Source organism: Nicotiana sylvestris, chromosome 8, assembly GCF_000393655.2.
Source record: "Nicotiana sylvestris chromosome 8, ASM39365v2, whole genome shotgun sequence".
Taxonomy (NCBI): Eukaryota; Viridiplantae; Streptophyta; class Magnoliopsida; order Solanales; family Solanaceae; genus Nicotiana; species Nicotiana sylvestris.
Window position 1 is genome coordinate 213,768,943 of NC_091064.1, and position 18,880 is coordinate 213,787,822.

Consider the following 18,880-nt stretch of genomic DNA (forward strand, 5'->3'; position numbering starts at 1 on the left):
GTTTGAGTATCTGGTTAATTATATCCCTACCGTTATATTTTTGCACTAATTTGCCCCTAATTTTGACGGAGAGACACGTGACAACCTAAAAATCAAATAACCCACCCCTAATTTAAAAATATCCGATTCACTTTACAAACCCACCCCTTAACTTGAAGCATACCCGACCCATTCCCTTCTAATTTCTCTTTATTTTTCTTTTCATTTTCTTTCCTTTTTTCCTTTACATCCTTCTCTATCTTCTACGTTCCAAATCAATGTTGTCAATGGATGTTAAAACCCAACTATTTTCAGTCACAAATTAATTAATCTCCCAAACTAGTTCCTTCCACCAGTTCAAATCTCAGGAGCTATAATGATAGAGCTCGAAACTTTAAGCCCCAAAATTTCTTTTCTCAATTATCAAAGCTAACTGCTTTCAATTTTATCAGTACATTTACCAAATTGTAGCTCAAGCAGACAATTCCATTTTCAAACCCAAATGATTTTTCAAGTTCAAGTGTAATTTCCATATTGCCAATCACGTCTTCAAATATTGGATGCAAACTCCCAGAATCAACAGCCCAAGGGGTTCAATAATCAAGCAATTAAAATTTCTCCATGCGCCACATTTAAGTTGCTAGCATACATAGAACCCCTAACTTGAGCTCCCAACCACCTATGGACATGAAAGACAGATTGGACTTGAAATTGGCTCTAAAGACGCTATTGTTTCCATGAAGCCTACAAATTTTACCCCAAATGCACTGTAAATGTTTGCCATTTGCTTCTCGAGGTGACATTATACTTCTTTCTTAGTGTTCACTTCCCAGATCTTAATCAACGAAGTGTTTGGATACTGGTGTGATTTCGACCTTTTGAATTCAAGAAAAGTTCGCCTGACGTATAGTCTGATCAGTTCTCCTTGGCATCCTATCACCATATTCAGTTCAACTGTTTTGTGGTTGTGACGATTTTCGAAAATGCATGCAAAGAAGAAACCAAATGAAGGGGAATGGGTCGGGTATGAGTCAAGTTAACGGGGAATTGTAAAGGGATCCAAGTATTTAAAATCGGTGTGGGTTATTTCTTTTTCAGGTTGCCACGTGTTATTCCGTCTAAATTAGGGGCAAATATGTGCAATAGTATAACGGTAAAGATATAATTGATCAGATACTCAAACGGAAAATGTATTTAAACTATTTCAAATAGTATAGGAATATATTTGACTAGTTTCAAATAGGTAGCACATATAAAAGCGCAAATCCTACGTGGCACTTCTTTAGAGGACTTAGATGCAATAGCGTAAACAAACCGGGGCGTTTAGTGCATTTTACATCTTTACTCTTCAAAACCCCCCACCATCGCCTCCATCAGTGAAGCTTTTGCTAAACCCCTAACAAAGAAGAAGAAGAAGAAAAGAACGGCTAAAGAGACACACTAAAGAAGAAAAATATGAAGATAGAAGAGGTACAATCAACCACTAAGAAGCAGAGAATTGCCACTCATACGCACATTAAAGGCCTTGGCCTTGAGGTAACTTATTCCTTTTACACCAACCTCCTCTCGTCTTTGTACACTGTTTATACCCTTTTTTACCATTTAAGCATTTTTTTTGAGTTAATTATTTGTCTCTGTTTTTTGGATTTTTACTTTTTGTGTTTAATTTGTTTAAAACTTCACTATTGTGCTGGTTCTAACCAGCCCCCTCTTTGTCTTAGACTACTATTTGTACCTTTTTACCGTTTAAGCAAACTTTTGGTTTAATTTATTCTTTTGGGGTTTTGGGTTTTAGACCTTTGATATTAAATTTGTGTAAACCTTCAATCTTTTGCTGGGTCTAACCACCCCCCTCTTTGTCTTAGTATACTAATTTGCACCCTTTTTACCTTTTAGGCAAAATTTTGATTTAACGTCTTTTCTTAGGGTTTTGGACTTTGGTGTTACTTTTCTGTAAAGTTGGTATTTTTGTGCTGGTTCTTTAGTGACCAAGAACTTTCTTGCATTTGATGTTTAATTCTATATATGTTTATACTGAAATTGCCAACATATGGTTGCTTGAATGTGACTACATTGTATTATATTGTAGCCCAATGGGATGCCAATACCACTGGCAGCTGGATTTGTGGGTCAGGCAGCAGCTAGAGAAGCTGCAGGGCTTGTGGTTGATATGATACGCCAAAAGAAGATGGCAGGTCGTGCTTTACTGCTTGCTGGTCCGCCTGGTACGGGGAAGACAGCTCTTGCTCTTGGTATATCACAAGAACTTGGAAGCAAGGTGCATTCTTTTTACTCTTTTTGGTTATGGATTTAATGCTTCTCTTTTATCATATTTATAATGTTTTGAGCTTTATTTACCAGTATTGGAATGAAATGGGATCAAGCAGAGTGGAATTCATATAAAGGATTCAATGATTCAAAATAGCCGAGCCCAAATGATTTAGGGTTGAGGGTAGTTGATTGATTGAATATTGATAATGTTTGAGTTGATTGGGCATTGTAAATCTTCTTCGTTTGTTATGAAAATTTACTTTTATTAGGATTGGCAATCCAAAATATAGCTTGTATGTGATCGGTGGCATCAACTTCGATGTTGCAGGTTCCATTTTGCCCGATGGTTGGATCTGAAGTGTATTCATCAGAAGTGAAGAAAACTGAGGTTTTAATGGAAAATTTTCGTCGAGCTATTGGTCTTCGTATCAAGGAAAATAAGGAAGTTTATGAAGGAGAGGCAAGTCGATACTCCATCCCATTTCTCGTTTCATTTGTGTCCGGTCCTTGACATAGTAATTCTGCGATGTTGATGCGTTGTGAAGTTGATCTCATTTTTAAACAATTCTTAATGTAGGTGACTGAACTATCTCCAGAAGAGAGTGAGAGCATGACAGGTGGATATGGTAAAAGTATTAGCCATGTTATCATTGGGTTGAAAACTGTCAAAGGTACCAAACAATTGAAGCTTGACCCCACAATATATGATGCCTTAATTAAAGAGAAGGTAAGCCAGTGAAGTATCAATTTGTTAATACGTTCAATAAATAGGATAATGATGAAATTTATTTTAACATCCAACATTTGAATCTAGATTGAAGCATATTTTCTCTTGAGTAAATTCATTAACTTTCATATCATTCTTATTGAATCATGTTCTCAGAAGGCATTGTGAGAATTGTATTTGTCTTTAATTTACTTCTGTCCCATATACGCTTATTTTGCAAGGGAGCCTAATCTTCTTTGTTGATATCTCCTGTCTCCACGATATATGTGCAGGTAGCTGTTGGTGATGTCATTTACATTGAATCAAACAGTGGAGCGGTTAAAAGAGTGGGCAGAAGTGATGCTTTTGCCACAGAATTTGATCTTGAGGCAGAGGAGTATGTTCCACTTCCTAAAGGAGAGGTTCACAAAAAGAAGGAGATAGTCCAGGTTTGTCTCATTTCCCATGCAGTCACATTTCTTATTTTGCTATGGCGCAAATAGAAGATTACCCTGGCATTGTATGCATGTAGCTGATTTCTGTGCTTCTTTTCCACATGGTCAATATTTTCTATAGCTTAGCTATGGAATACCAAAGATCATAGTTTGTCTTAACAAACTCACTTGAACACTTGAAGGGTGTGTGAAATTCTGTATATCATTTGGAGGAGTGAGGAAACAGATCCCTTAGATAGATACCGGAATGATCAGGAATTCAGCCTCCTGGATTTTAAGGATGTAATTGGAAGAGATATCGTAGGCCATGGCGTTAACAAGTTAATATAGTGGTAAAGTTAGCAAGCAGCCAAGTATCTGCTTTTGGCACAAGATTCTTTTAGGAGGAAATGAGTTGTCTCGTAATTGAAATATTTAGTTAGTTAGATTTTGTACATCAGATCTTCTGTGGATACCTACATGGCATGATTGCTTGCTTGTGTGGTTTTGATCAAACTAAAATGCAATTCCAAGTATCTGCCTTTTTTTTTGGGGTCAAATGATATCACTAATATAATGGTTTTTTATGAGGGAACTCGATTGAAAGGAACAGGAAACCAAAGATTTAATTTCACACAGTATTATATTTCGCCAGGATGTTGCATTACATGATCTTGATGCTGCAAATGCACGTCCACAAGGAGGACAAGATATATTGTCCCTTATGGGTCAAATGATGAAACCTAGGAAAACCGAGATTACTGACAAATTGCGGCAAGAGATAAATAAGGTACTTCTGATTATTAGTGCTACTAGTACTCTGGACAAATAATTATGCTGTTTCATGCATGTTGATTACAGTCCAATTGTCTATTCATGCCTTCATGGATATTTTCATGAAGTGTCTATGAGACTGTGAGTTTAGTATTTTAGCATAATGGGCTATTATGTGCTTATTTCACTGCAGGTTGTCAATCGTTATATTGATGAAGGTGTTGCAGAGCTTGTTCCTGGTGTCTTATTTATTGATGAGGTTCGTTTCTCATTCATACAACAACGTGCTTGATAATGCATTTAATACTAACCCCCACCTCCGGTTAATTAATTGGAGAAAATGTCTTTGGCAGGTTCATATGCTTGATATGGAATGCTTTTCATACTTGAATCGTGCACTGGAGAGTTCATTGTCTCCGATTGTGATTTTTGCCACTAACAGAGGCATTTGTACTGTCAGGTATGGCTGTTCAAAACTAAGCCTGAAAAATTCATCAAGTTCCATTATGTTGATTTCTTTATTCTGGGGTTTTCTGAAATTTGCAAATTAAAATTTGCTTTCTGGCTTGCCTTTTATCATACATCAAACAGTTGCATGTTGATTGAAGTGTTTATTAAATATTTCATGCTGCTTGGTATGTTTGCTAAACTTATTATTTGTACTTGTGGAAGGATAAAGAAAATACAGGACAAATTTGTCATTTTTCTAATATCAAATATGCTTACATGGGGCATGTAATTGTAGCTTTTAAACTGCGAGAATTACGAGAAATATGTAACTCGGAACATAATTACTTGTTAGATTCACTTTGTCCTTGTACCCTTGATGTCCCCTGGCCATCTCATCCCTATGGTAGACTTAGCTAAATTGTTAGCACAACATGGTGTAATTGTTTCTATAACTTCTACACCCCCTAACACCATCAGATTCAAATCAGGCCTTCAGATCAGAATACTTGAACTCGAATTTCCAAGCCGGTCTGCCCAAGGGATGTGAGAATATGGATTCCTTACCTTCTCGTGATTCAATTAAGGATTTCTTTGTAGCTGCTAGCATGTTGCAAAAAACATTTGAAGAATTGTTCAGTGATCTTAAGCCTAGTCCTAGCTGCATAATATCTGGGAAAAACATGGCCTGGACCGTTGATAGTGCACCTAAGTTTAGAGTTCCTAGGATTTTCTTTGATGGTATGGGCTGTTTTTCTTCTACGTGCATGCAGAATTACAGAGTTCTAAAGTTCACGAGGTTGTGTCCAAGTTTGAGCCTTTTGTGCTACCAGGTTTGCCTCGTAGAATAGAGCTGACAAAATCACAGTTGCCTGAAAATCTGATTCCAGGCTCACCAGATTTGGTCGACGTCCGCAATAAGATGGTTGCTGCTGAATCCATCTCAGATGGGATTATTGGCAATACTTTTGAGGAACTGGAACTTGAATATGTTCAAGAATTCAAAAAGATCAAAGGTGGGAAAGTCTGGTGCATTGGCCCTGTTTCAGCTTGCAATGAATCGGAATCTGGAAAGGCTGCAAGAGGCAGAACTCTCTCTTTAGATGAGAACCAATGCCTGAAATGGCTTGACTTGCAACAACCAAACTCTGTGGTTTATGCCAGTCTTGGAAGCATCTATGGCCTCACATCTTTACAACTTGTAGAACTTGGGCTAGGATTAGAAGCATCAAATAGGCCATTCATACGGGTATTGAGAGGAGGGGAGAAATCAAAAGAGTTAAAACACTATTAAAATTTTATGGAAGAACGTCAATTTCCTTGGCTCGTAGAATGTGTTTTTTCTTCTTTTACCATAAGAGTCTTATGAAGAAAATTGAGGTTACAGAGAGCGAAAACCAGGGAGCACAAAATTACCGTAGCAGATACTAAGCAATAAAAATCCACATGGGATATATAAACTTAGCTATTTCTTCTTCTTTGGAGATGGGGCTGGCGGTAGACGGTCCTTTCCTGTATTTATTGAATATGAAGGTTTATAAGAGGGAGAGAAGAAACTCAGTATGGAACTAAACAAGGAAAATCAAGTCTGGATTAGGGGAAGGCATTACTAATATTACAGGTTAATATTCTCCTTATTGTCAGTTACGAACTGCATGTTTTTGGCGTTGTAGACACCTTAGAAGTTAGATGTATGTACAGCAGTACAGATACATGTGATGTCTGTTATAACTCAGTTGTCACTAACAAATTAACCACATGTATTTCCTTGCAGAGGAACAGATATGACTAGTCCACATGGCATTCCAGTTGACTTGTTAGATCGGTTGGTGATTGTCAGAACCGAAACTTATGGTCCAGCTGAAATGATACAGGTTCCCACCAGTTCGTTCAACTTTTCTTGTATACGCCTTACTAATTTCAACCTGAACATGTGTAATGTCATTGCATTTTCCTGATGGATGTTTTTTTTGGAATGTGTGGCCAGATATTAGCTATACGTGCACAAGTGGAGGAACTAGAAATAGATGAAGAAAGCCTTGCTTACTTGGGCGAGATTGGACAGCAAGCTTCCTTAAGGTTGGGTTTAACTTGTTTGATTTATAACTCCAGATGTTTATTCTTTTAATTAGAAGTAACCGGTGTTCAATTCTTTCCTTTGTCAGGCATGCTGTACAGCTACTATCACCAGCCAGTGTAGTCGCCAAAATGAACGGCCGTGACAAAATCTGCAAGGTACTTGCCCAATCATGTTCTTTATCATTTTTGTCCTTGTTGAAGCTAGTTGAAGATATTTACTGAGCCTTTAAATTTTACAGATGGATCTAGAAGAAGTAAATACATTGTATCTTGATGCGAAATCATCTGCCCGACTTCTTCAAGAGCAACAGGATAGATACATCTCATGAGAAACTGTACCGTAATATCCTGTTCATTCTTAAATCTGGACGCTATAGCTTTGTTCGTTGAGGTGCTCGTATCCAAATTTCATTTTGCAAGTCAATTTGTTTCATTTAAGGATGTGGCTGTCTTCTGTAACTGATGTTTCATTACGTTAAGCGTACATTCTAGCCCGTTGCGGTGAGGTGACTCCTGTGTATTTGATACTCTTGATAAAAATGTGTATGGTGCAGTATTTTTTTCAGTAATGGTTGTTTGTTACAAGATATTGACATTATCCTAACCCTAAACCTGTTAGATAATGATCTGGTTTTTCGACATATTTTGAAGATGAATATATTTTCTTCTCCAATTTAAGTTATTTTGGTGAAGCTTTGTTTTCACTCAGTTCTTTGTTTATTATCATTACTATAACTGTTATGATTAAGTAGACTTAAATTTGTTCACGGGAACATAGGCAAATTAAATTTAAAAAATACTCAGATAAGCCCAAGTCAATAGGGGTTGGTCACGCCGTGCTAGATTGGAGGGGCTAGTGAATATATCCCATGATGGCCATGCGTGACTTAATTATATATAAAGTGTACACATGTTCTTAAATGGTGTGAGGTGGTAGAACACCATGGAAACTTCGCTGGCTTTATCATCAACCTTGATTTTGCTATGCTCAATAAGAACCTGAAATAGCGGAAATAGGTTTTTGTTTCGCTTCCAAAGTCAGTCGTCTTTGTCCAAGTATGAACTGCAGACGACTCTCCAGTGGTTCTATTTTTCTGTACTGTACTTCTGGATGAACCCAACACGAATGAGAAGAAGAGGGTTAGCCAAACATCGGTCTACTGAACTCATCGCGAGGGAGGCGGGAAGCGGTAGCTTCTAGAATGGAAGCTTCTCCTTTATTTTGAAATTTTAAAAAAGGTTTATGGATGAAGTAATTGGAATGCCAAGTGGTTGCGTGTCTTTAGGAAAAATCAGTGCAAATAAAACGAACAATATTAGATCATGTTAAGTTATTCAGGCTTAGTACGATTGAACAATAACAGAAAATCCAGCATATTTCTATAAGTAGGATTTGTGAAGCATAATGTGTAAGTAAATTTTATTCCTACCTTGTAATTTATAAGTTATAAAGGTAGAGAGATTTTTTTCGATAGACCTTGGGCACGAAATCAAACTAAGTATTCCTAATACTTTTGCTAGTAAAACTAAGATGAGCTGAAATGAGTCTTGTTTAACAAAAAGTCTGTTATATGAAGAAATTTTTTATTATTGTACTTTCTTTCACATCTAAAAGGTGTTCGTATTGTTTCACTTGTCGAACAATTTACCCAATAAAAAGACAACACGTGGCGACGGTCCTGTGTCCTTTTACTTTTTCCACACTGCGGTCTTTTTTGTCTAAGAGGTCGAAACGACAGTTAGTTATTTCTTGCTAAGCTGAGGAATATAGCGGAATGATTCCCTCTAATTTTGCATCTCAGTCCTTGTACTTTTGACCAACTAAATTTCCGTCCACAACTTCCTTTTATTAGTCGTGCCTACCGGAAAAATAAATAAAAATAAAATGAATAGACCATGTGATCAAATTCAGCAATATTTTGAAATTCTTTTGATAGGTTCACATTAGACTGACGTTCTACAACGTCTAATTGCTGTTAAAATTAAAATGCACAATTGCTCCTTTATTTTACGTCTTAAAAGAGGAAAACGCTAATGAAAAATTATTATACTGTATTACTTATTAAATCATTTTGAATAATCACAATATCTCAAACTATTTATTTTTTACATTAATATCTTACATTCTCTTTGTTTATATGTAGTTTGACTTGGAATGAGGAAGGAGCATTTCATTTTATTTTTTTCGGTATAGGAAAATTATTATATCAATAGCAGAAAAGTAACAATTTTGATTCGTAACTATTAAATGTTTCAAACCTCAATTGTTGTTTTCCGCCTCATTTTCAACTAACAGGTAGTACTTGGTATTATTAATTTTTTCACTAATATATGGTCAAAAGTCTATGAAAAATAATTTGTATTATATGGATTGCTTAACTTTTACAAATCCAGAATCAAACTTTTTTGGTGGAGAAAAACTAATATCTATATGTCTATATCTATATATTACTCCAATCTATATATAATATAAAGCTAGACATAGATAAGGTGACGTGACACCTCTCTATGGCCTCCATTCATATTTATCTTTTATCTCCTATTTTTGGACTCTTTCCCTCTTACTTATTTATTTATTTAATAATAAAATAAAAAATGACAAAAGTGAAATAAGAAAAAGAGATTAGGTTTCAGGTTATGAGGAGATTTCACTTATGGATATAAAGAGAGTGCTATTATTAATTTATAACGTATCAATTGTGAATAACATTATTGTGAGCTTCTAACGTTTCGTCCACATCTTTCACAATTAAATTAGCTTAAACATCAATAAATTTATTGTGTATTATGTATGATGATAATGGGAAACTGAAAAGACTGTATATTGTATGTATAAATTTCTATGAATTGGCTTCATATCCTTGCCATGGATATTAACGAGAAAATTAGCTACGAGATCGGTCTTCCAACAATTGAGAAGGATAGGGCTAGCTCACAAAATTGAATTTATAGAAGTCCATGTACTTCCCTTTCATGACTAAATGATCGGAGAGTACGTATCAATTTTTAATTGAAGAAGATATCAAATGAATAAGTTGAACCTATCGGTCAGTATTTATTTTTATTAACAGGGTAAGACTACGCAACAAAGGATTTGAATGGGGGTATATAGAATCATTTCTTTTTCCTATATGAGTCTATGGTATTTCTTTTATGAACTATCTTAAGGCTTTTAAATTAATTTATTTCATGTTCTTTTCTCAAAGAAATGTGACTTTTGGGACGTAGTACACAATTCACTATATACACTATTCCACATTTTATAAATTTAATGCTTAACAACGATTGTGTTAAAAAATGGTCGTTACTTAACTTCGATAATTTCATATTCGATATTTATGAGGAACAACAATGAATGCTAAAGATTCACAGCCTATACTTATAAGGTCCTTCAACGTTTTTCAACATCAATATTGTTAATTTAATGAATAGTATTCTCGAAAAGAGAGTCAAAACCTTTTATAATGTCTAGTAAGTTTTTTTTCATTAACTTTTTAAGTTATGCCATACATCTTCATACTAAAAAAGAAAAAAAGAAAAGGCGGAGAAAAGAATATTATTGATTGTAAATTTGTAATAATACTTTTATTTTCTTTGCAATTGATTCTTATTATCATTTTTTTTCTCTACTACAAGTTTGACCTCCCTTTGTTTTTAATTTCATGTTGTATATGACTATTTTATGAAGCCAATAATATATGTTGTTTTTTAAGATTTTATGAGATTTTTTCATACTTTTAATGATTGAGGATGGAAAGGAGCAGCTTTAGAGTGGAGGAGTAGCTGGTTATAAAGAAGATGTTGAAACGTGAGAATAGAAGAAAGAAATAGTTAATAAATATTTTTTTTGTTATTCACCAAAATAGTGTAAAATGAATGGGCAGGCAAGGAAGAAAAAAAAAGAAGGTAAAAGCAACTAAAAAATAAAAATAAAAAATATAGAAAAGATTCATGTAATTTATTCTTATCTTTAACTTCAAGCCTAGAAATCCTTATTGAGAGTACATATATGTTATGAAAATGTATTCATCTTCTATCTCCTTTTACTTTTTTCCCCCTCCCATTTACGTGTTTAGGTCTTTTTAATGACTCTTTGTGCTCAATCTCACGTTTCATTCTCCCGTCCTTTTTTATTCTTAAATTCAATTTTCAATTGTGCACTGAATCATGCAATAAATCAAAATTTTGTGTGCAAAAGAATGAGTGCTTGCTATGTATTAATTCCTTCCAAAAAGGAAAACGACTTTTGGTCACTATGAAGTAATTTTGTATTTACTAGCTATATATGATATTCAATAAATATGTAATAAAGTATCAAAAAGAAAAACTTTTGTATAACGGTTAATCAATTATAAGAAGTTATGATCTAATTATGGTACTTTTGTCTTTCTATTCTTTTTTCAACAACTTATTAACTTCTCTGGCCGATCACGCAACCAGTTTCATCGTTTTTGCTTTCACGTAATTATGTTTAAGTTAAGACAAAGGAAGGTGAATTTGTGCATGTAATACTCATGACAAATATTTCATACCAGATTGGGAGTGTGTCTAACGATAGTAAGAAATTAGATATAAAAAATGTGAAGGAGAAAGATGTCTCAATATGACAAAACAGTGACATTAGAAAAAAAGAATTATTCTATGGAGTTAGTCTTTAACCCTACAATATTTAGTAACTTCCTGTATACACATTTAATAATCCTATATGTATATAGTTTTAGGTCGAAAACTCTATCTATCTATTTTTCCAAAATTTAGAAAACCTTTTTTATTTTATAAAATTATACGGTACTATAATTTTTCGTCCATAAAACTTCCATAAAATTAAAATACTTATTTGAGGTTTTGAACATGTTTACTAACAGCTTGTTTGGATGGTTGTTACCAGTTGTATCGTATCGTATTGTTACTTTAAATACAATGTTTGTTTTGATTGTTACTTAAATTTTATTGTATCGTATCGTTAAATCTGTCGTTACGTAACGATGAAATGTGTCACTTTATGTAACGACCGATTTGGTGTGGTCACATCGTTTCCTTGTGTTTTTCTCTCAATCTCACCCTTCATTATTATTAAATAATTTTATTTTATCATTTACCCTACCTTTTTATATACCATCTCATAATTTTTCTTTATAATATTGCAAGTTTATTCATCATATTACTGGTGCATGATACCATGAAACGACGACAAAACAACACAATCCATCCAAACATTGTATACATCAAACGATACAGTACAATACAATACAATACGATACATTATGAAACGATATGTAACAACCATCCAAACAAGCTGTAACCGCTCATGTTCTTTTTTTTAAGTACTTTGGTAGATTTCTGCCTTATTATTTGGTTATTCTCCACTTCCTCTATAATTGAGTATTTGTTAAAATATAGAATTGTTATGTATTCATGTCAATAAGTATTCGTATCTTTAGTATGTTTTGTATTAATTGATCAATGTAAGTATTTTTGAATTTTTTTCCTTAGTAGAATGCGAAACTCTATCAGTGTGAAAAGAAATAAGCACTCGGGTGAAGGTTGATAATTGGTGTTGTCGACTTCAAGAAGCAAATTGATTAGTGTTGCTGTTTGATAACGAATTGCTTTGTTTTTATTATTTTCTTTTTGTATGGTTAGAGACTTCTTTTCGATAAGATTTGCATATTAAAAAAAAGAGTTGTTTGTAAATTTATTGATCACCGCACAAATAAATTCACCAGTAAGCTAAACAGAGGGGGACAATTATAAAGACAATTACCGGTCCATTACGACTATTTGCAAATTTTAAGTAATTTAATTTAATATGGCCACTAAATTTTCATTTAAGTGTATATCCCTATGGCCACAAATAAAATAGCAGTACAAAAGATGCTGGACAAATGTTTCTTGTCTTTATTCACAATTCACTAGCTGTTGCCTAATCTTCTGAACTACTAGTACATTTATATATGTTTCAATCTTTTCTCCCATTTTTTCTGAAACCCATTTCATTATAAGTCCTTCTCAATTTCCACCTACCACCAATTCTTTGGCTTCTTGATTCTTCTTGATTCTTAACTCTGACTTGGTAAGTAATCTGTAATATTACTATTCTTGAAAAAAAATTCAATCATTTGTAAATTAATTAGGTGGCCATATTCCTAATTAGTGTTTTTAGTTTGTATTCAGCTGAGTTTGTTTGAATTGGGCAATTCAAATCTTGTTTTTTTTTTCTACTACAGTTTTATGTGGATAGTGTTTTGGAGTTTTGGTTAAAGAGTTTAATTGCTTGAGTTTTATTATAACAGTGAAAGGTATAAAAAGGAAATAAATAGAGTACTCACAAAAACAAAAACAAAAACAAAAAAAGAGTACCCGGTAGCCTTTAACTCAATTGGCGGCTGAATTTTAGGCCTCCAACCAAATAGGGCATATATTTTCTTGAGATAAAACGCTGCAGAGAACACAAAGAGAGCAAAGTTGCAGGGGAGAGAAGACTGATGAACGCCACCGCACCCACAAAAATAGCCCAAACTCTCCCTTACTTCACCTCTCTATTTCACCCTTCTCGAGGTGCTCTTTGATATTAACACTCATCGTTAGTCTTCTTCCCTTTTCTTCTTATAATTATAAATTCTGTTTCCAGTTTTGCTTAGACATAACAAAGATTAAACCTTTTGTTTTTTTTTAGCTGAAGGGGTGGAAAAGATTGGATTTTTGAACTTGTGGACAAGAAGTAGGAGGGGTTTTAGTGTGAAGAAAATGGCTTGGAGTTTGGAGAAAAGTGATGGCAATGTGGATACTAAGGTAGTTTCTGTGAGTCCTGCTACAGAAGATTATGCCAAAGAAGCAATTGAAGCTATCAAAGCTGGAAAAGTTATAGCTGTGCCCACTGATACATTATATGGTTTTGCTTGTGATGCTTGGTATGCCTCTAATTTGCTCTTTCCTCTTTGATGACAAGTTAAACACACAGACACTAGAAAAATGAACTGTTATAGAAATATATAGTTATGTAATATTTTGAGTATACTTTGTACTAATACACTGTTAGTACTCTTGGGTTTTGGTTTATTATGTATTGGATAAAGGAAATAGATTGGAGTGGAAAGGGTAGGCTTGAATTAATAACTACGCTTGGACAGTAAAACACCAAAATTCTGTTGCAATTTATTCTAAACTTTCTTGTTGATATTTTTGCCTTTCGATTCAATGTAGTTCTATATTCTGACATTTTAGTGGAGTAAAAGCTTTGACTTTTTTAGACACTAGCAAATAGAAATTAGTTGAGAAGCTTACAGGAAAGATTTTGAAATAGGCAAACATGATGTTTTGGTATACTAAAAAAAGGGCAGCCCGGTGCACTAAGCTTCTGCTATGTGCGGGGTCCGCGGAAGGGCCGGACCACAAGGGTCTATTATGCGCAGCCTTACCCTACATTTCTGCAAGAGGCTGTTTCCAGGGCTCGAACCCGTGACCTCGTAATCACATGGCAACAACTTTACCAGTTACGCGAAGACTATCTTATTTGGGATTTGGCTTTGTTGGGTTAAGCCGAGGGTCTATCGGAAACAGCCTCTCTGCCCTATCGGGGTAGGGGTAAGGCCTGCGTACACATTATCCTCCCCAGACCCCACTTTGTGGGATTTTATTGGGTAGTTGTTGTTGTTGTTGTTGGGTTAACATATTTATTACTACCCAAAAATGAGGTGAAGCTTCGGGGAAAACCTTTTGGAGGTTTCTTCACAGTGGTAGTTAAACTGTCACAACACATGGTAAGCGAATTGAGTATAGGATGTCAACTTAATGAGGAATTATTCTTTTTGGACTGGAATCAGTGTCCTTTGTTTAGGTACTTGGGGAATTTGGCTTGTGAAAAGGACACTGTGTGCTTGAAGTGGGAACTAGATAGTGATAAAGGAATGATATCTGTAGTCACTCTCCATTCCTGCTGATTGCTATTGATCTGCAGTTGTGCTATAAGGTTTGTATTCCCTGTTCCACACTATGTGAAGAAAGCTACTTTCTCATATTCTGTATCTCCTTCCACTCATCTCCCTGGAAATGATAAAATCTAACTCAAAGAAAGAAGTACTCCTAATAGATTAGACCTTAAGAAACCCAGCCTTCCTAGAGTATTGCAATAACATATTGACTTAACAGGAAGTTTCAAACATTTTTGTTGGAATAAACAAACAGAAAGACCACTCTCAGGAGCGGGGTAGTTAGTAATGCATAACCGTCCAACCCTCGTTAATTTCGTTGTACAATGAAATAAGTAAGATACCTTTTCTTCTTTAGCCTCAAAGCTTTGTGGAGGCCGCTCCTGAAAATAGTAAAGAAAAGGAAGCAGCAATAATTCTGTGTTTGAGAAGCAAGTTGTTTCAGTATTTATCATATACGCAGTTATTATTTTGGGTATAAAGAGGGAATTGGGTTGAAATAGAATGGGGTTGATTTCTGAGTTCTGATGGGGATAATCTTCGGAATCAGTTTAATGACAGCTTGACGACATTTGAGGTACAGGAGCAACAAGCGAATCAGCAAGGCAGCTGATGTAAAACTAATGGGCTCCCTCAACAGGGACGATCTAAAGAAAATGTGCGGCGGTAACTTTCTTGAATGTATGTTATTCCTAGTTTATGAACAGGTCAAAGGGTTGAACAAACAATCGAGCAAATTGTGGCCATTTATTGCCGAAGCAAGAGAGGCTATTATAAGAGAATCTGTTGAACCTCTTTTAGAAACTTATTGACCTCCTGGAATTACTTCATTGAAGTTCAGCAAATTATCATTGGGAACTTTGGCACCTAAATAGAAAGTATTCGTGTTCACAGCCTTATACAAGGTCAAAGCACCATGGATATTGACCCCGGATAGGATACCCCACAGCCTAGTGGTCAATGAAGTGGGTGCAAACCTTAGAGACTAACGTTCAAATCTTAGCGGAGATAACAAAAACTAGGTGTTTTTTTCTATCTGCCTAAACTTTGGTAGACAGAGTTACCTGGTATCCAGGGGCGTATCTAGCCTTATGGTACCGGGTTCATCTGAATTCAGTACTCTTGATGCGGAGTATAATTTATGTGTAAATATTCATTAATATTGCAACAAATAGTAGATATGAACCCATAACTTTAAAAATATAATGGGTTCAATGCTAAAAAGTTTAGAGATTGAACCTATAGACTTAAATCTCGGATCCGCCTCTGCTGGTATCTACGCTAGTGATAGGTAATAGGTATCTGGCTGGATAGTCGAAGTGCGCCAAGCTGGGACACCTCCTGTTATCCCAAAAAAAGGACATTGACCTCTGATTGGGTGGTGATCTGAATATTGTCTTAGGTATTGAAGCTGCAATGGTTGCTTCTGTACCCATTTTCTAAAGTCTTCAACTTCATTAATTTTGTTGTCATGTTTCAACTAGCTGGGAAATTCCTTGCTTCTCTGCTGTTATTATAGCTTATTTCTAAGCCAAACAATAGAATTGATAATATTTTGAGGGCTGTTGGTGGAAGTTTAAGAGCTCTTTTTGGACTTTCAGATATGATTGATGACACTGTAAATACACTAGTGATAGATATTGCTAAAATGGCCCGGCCAAAATTGTTGTTCCGATTGACGGCATGTCTATCGATAATAGCAATTTGTAGCTTAAACCACAGGGAAGCACATAGTAACTGTAGTAAAGGCTAATGGCTTAAAGAACCATGAAATGTTAGGAAAATCTGATCTATTTGTGGTTGTATACATTCATCCACTTTTCAAGGTTAAGCAAAATCATTGAGAAGAACCTAAATCCTGTTTAGAATCAGAAGTTTGAGTTAATTGCAGAATACAAAGAGACCCAATCTCTCATCTTGGAGGTCTTCATAATGACATTGGGCAAGACCAGCGAATGAGTGTCGCTAAGTTGCCTTTGAATGAGCTAGCAGCAGAGACTGGTACGAAAATTGAATTAAGATTACTGCCAAAACTTGATATGCTCAAAACTTGCAAGTGCTGATTAGTTCTGTGAACTAGAAAGGAATCTTTTGAACCTAGGTTGTTAGAAAACATAAGATAATATACTTTTCATTGAAAAATTTATTGGGGCTCTAGATTAATTTAACTTTCAGAAAAAAGAAACATTCTTGTCGTTCACTGTTTATTCATTTGATCTAGCAATCAAGGAGACAATTTAATTTGTTGTTTATTTCTCTAAGTCATATTTATGGGAAGTCTGGTTTAATTTTATATGGTGCATTGATGTAGTTCTGCTGAGGCAGTGAATCGTATTTATGAGATCAAAGGACGTAAGCATACAAGTCCTCTGGCGATTTGTGTTGGCGATATTCATGATATACAACGTTACGCTATGACAGATCATCTGCCTCATGGCTTGCTTGACTGCCTGCTTCCAGGACCTGTAACTGTGGTCTTAAGGCGAGGTTAGTAGCTTATTGTATGTTATGTCCAACAAATGTGGCAGGGATGGGTATCGTTATTCAAGCTCTGTTTAGGACTTAAGGTTAAATATCTCAAGTTAGGACTTTATTGTTACATAGTAAATGTATGTAACTTTTCAAGTAAGACACTTGAAGAAGGACCAAGAAGAGTCACTCACCTGGGCAAATACTGGCCCGTGTTCAGTAGTTTTAGAAGCTTTTATCTTTCTCTTATAAATCTTCTGTACTAGAGGCTGAATTCAGATATTTTGCAGGTGAGTCAAGTATCCTTGAGAAGTCATTAAACCCTGGATTAGAGAGCATAGGCGTCCGAGTGCCTGACTATAACTTCATCAGGGTAATCGCCCGTGGTTCTAGAAGTGCCCTTGCACTTACTAGCGCTAACCTCAGTGGACAACCCAGTAGCATAAACATCAAAGATTTTGAGAACCTTTGGGAGCATTGTGCATATGTCTATGATGGCGGAATTCTTCCGGCTGGGCGAGCAGGATCAACAGTGGTGGATCTTACCAAGTTGGGAAAGTACAAGATTCTAAGACCTGGGAGGTAAGCTTCCATTATCTAGGATGGGAAATATTGTCGAGTTGAACTGATCATAACCTTCTGAGAAGGCTTCAAAGGAGTTGACTTTTAAATTAATGAAATTTACCGGAAAATACTTGATGAGTAAGAAGGTGCATGATAATTTTCATATTGTTTGCTAAATTAGTCATAGTCAATTCCCTTTCCCAAATAAATACAATAAGATTAAGAAATACAATATTTCTCATGCCTCCCTTTTTTAATGCTTTCTAGTTCTTGTTTTGTTGATTGTAGCTATGACTTCGCCCCTTTTTATTCTATTTGCAAATCATTTCTTGTTTGAGGGACAAAATAATATTTTATCCTTTTTTAGCACAGAGTCTTCACATGGAATATTAGCTATTGGATTTTTTTTTTTTTTTGCCTTCTAGATTTCTATCTGGGGTAATGGTTTAAATAATGTCCATGACTTGATCATGTATATATTCTGTGTGTACAACTACGACTGATCTCTCTACCCTTCCAGGGTAGGGGTAAGACAGCGTACATTCTATCCTCCCCAGACCCCACTTGTGCGATTACACTGGGTTGTTGTTGTTGTTGTGTACAACTACGACTGTATTGTTGAAACTTTTCTTGGTATTTGACCATTGGGATGAGAAAGTCATAAAACTGTTGTGCGTAATTTGATGAATTACTAATCTTATGACAGTGCCAAGGAAGAGACTGTTGCTATCCTTGAAAGACATTCCTTACTGGAAGATGGAACTGGAGATTAGGAAGCTATTGTCAAGTTGAAGCTGTTCACCAGGATAGGACTTGTGCCTGAGTTTTAAGCATGCCTCCTAAAAACATGACGCGATTGTGCTCCCGTTGCTGTCTTTAGAAAACTTTCTTGCTTCTATTTGAAGTGCAAATCATTTGAGATACACTGAGAAGCACGCATTTGTTCGCGTGTATATTTATTTGATTTTATCTTTGTTATGGAAGTTGTAATCAGTTACTAAATAGGATCTAAAGTGTGTGTATTGTTTTCTATTTGGTAGCTTAATGTAATGAATCATCTAATCCACGAAAACATCATATTTGGAACTTCTTGACTTTTGAGATTCATAGTGTCTACAAATAATGGCAAACGTTTTAGATGCACCTCAATGTATATTATCTTTCCTTTTCATATATCAACAAGTATAGTGTCACATCTCGTAGTATGAGTTGCTGAATTTGGTGTAATG

The 18,880-nt window shown here is 35.2% G+C and overlaps 2 protein-coding genes and 2 pseudogenes across 4 annotated transcripts; all 4 read left to right on the forward strand.

Moving 5' to 3' along the window:
- The first annotated feature begins 1,295 nt into the window (after positions 1–1,295).
- LOC104244450 (ruvB-like protein 1) lies at positions 1,296–7,363 on the forward strand. Its single transcript, XM_009799870.2, has 12 exons — positions 1,296–1,515; positions 2,069–2,257; positions 2,579–2,710; positions 2,828–2,977; positions 3,250–3,405; positions 4,046–4,180; positions 4,358–4,423; positions 4,518–4,624; positions 6,386–6,485; positions 6,599–6,690; positions 6,777–6,846; positions 6,930–7,363. Exons 1-12 carry the CDS (start codon positions 1,435–1,437, stop codon positions 7,017–7,019), a joined length of 1,368 nt encoding a protein of 455 aa, XP_009798172.1. The 5' UTR covers positions 1,296–1,434; the 3' UTR covers positions 7,020–7,363.
- On the forward strand, positions 4,891–5,993 carry LOC138874452 (UDP-glycosyltransferase 73C6-like; annotated as a pseudogene).
- Positions 7,364–12,624: 5,261 nt separating the features above from the next.
- Positions 12,625–18,752, forward strand: LOC104244446 (uncharacterized). Of its 3 annotated transcripts, none has more exons than XM_009799865.2 (6): positions 12,674–12,763; positions 13,088–13,273; positions 13,367–13,601; positions 16,930–17,105; positions 17,378–17,669; positions 18,358–18,752. In XM_009799865.2, exons 3-6 carry the CDS (start codon positions 13,438–13,440, stop codon positions 18,422–18,424), a joined length of 699 nt encoding a protein of 232 aa, XP_009798167.1. In that variant the 5' UTR covers positions 12,674–12,763; positions 13,088–13,273; positions 13,367–13,437; the 3' UTR covers positions 18,425–18,752. The 3 variants fall into 3 exon arrangements, with proteins under 3 accessions (XP_009798168.1, XP_009798167.1, XP_009798165.2); XM_009799863.2 differs by having other exon boundaries at positions 12,675–12,763; positions 13,088–13,248; XM_009799866.2 differs by lacking the exon at positions 13,088–13,273 and having other exon boundaries at positions 12,625–12,763.
- Positions 15,993–16,772, forward strand: LOC138874453 (calcium-dependent lipid-binding protein-like; annotated as a pseudogene).
- Positions 18,753–18,880: the final 128 nt, after the last annotated feature.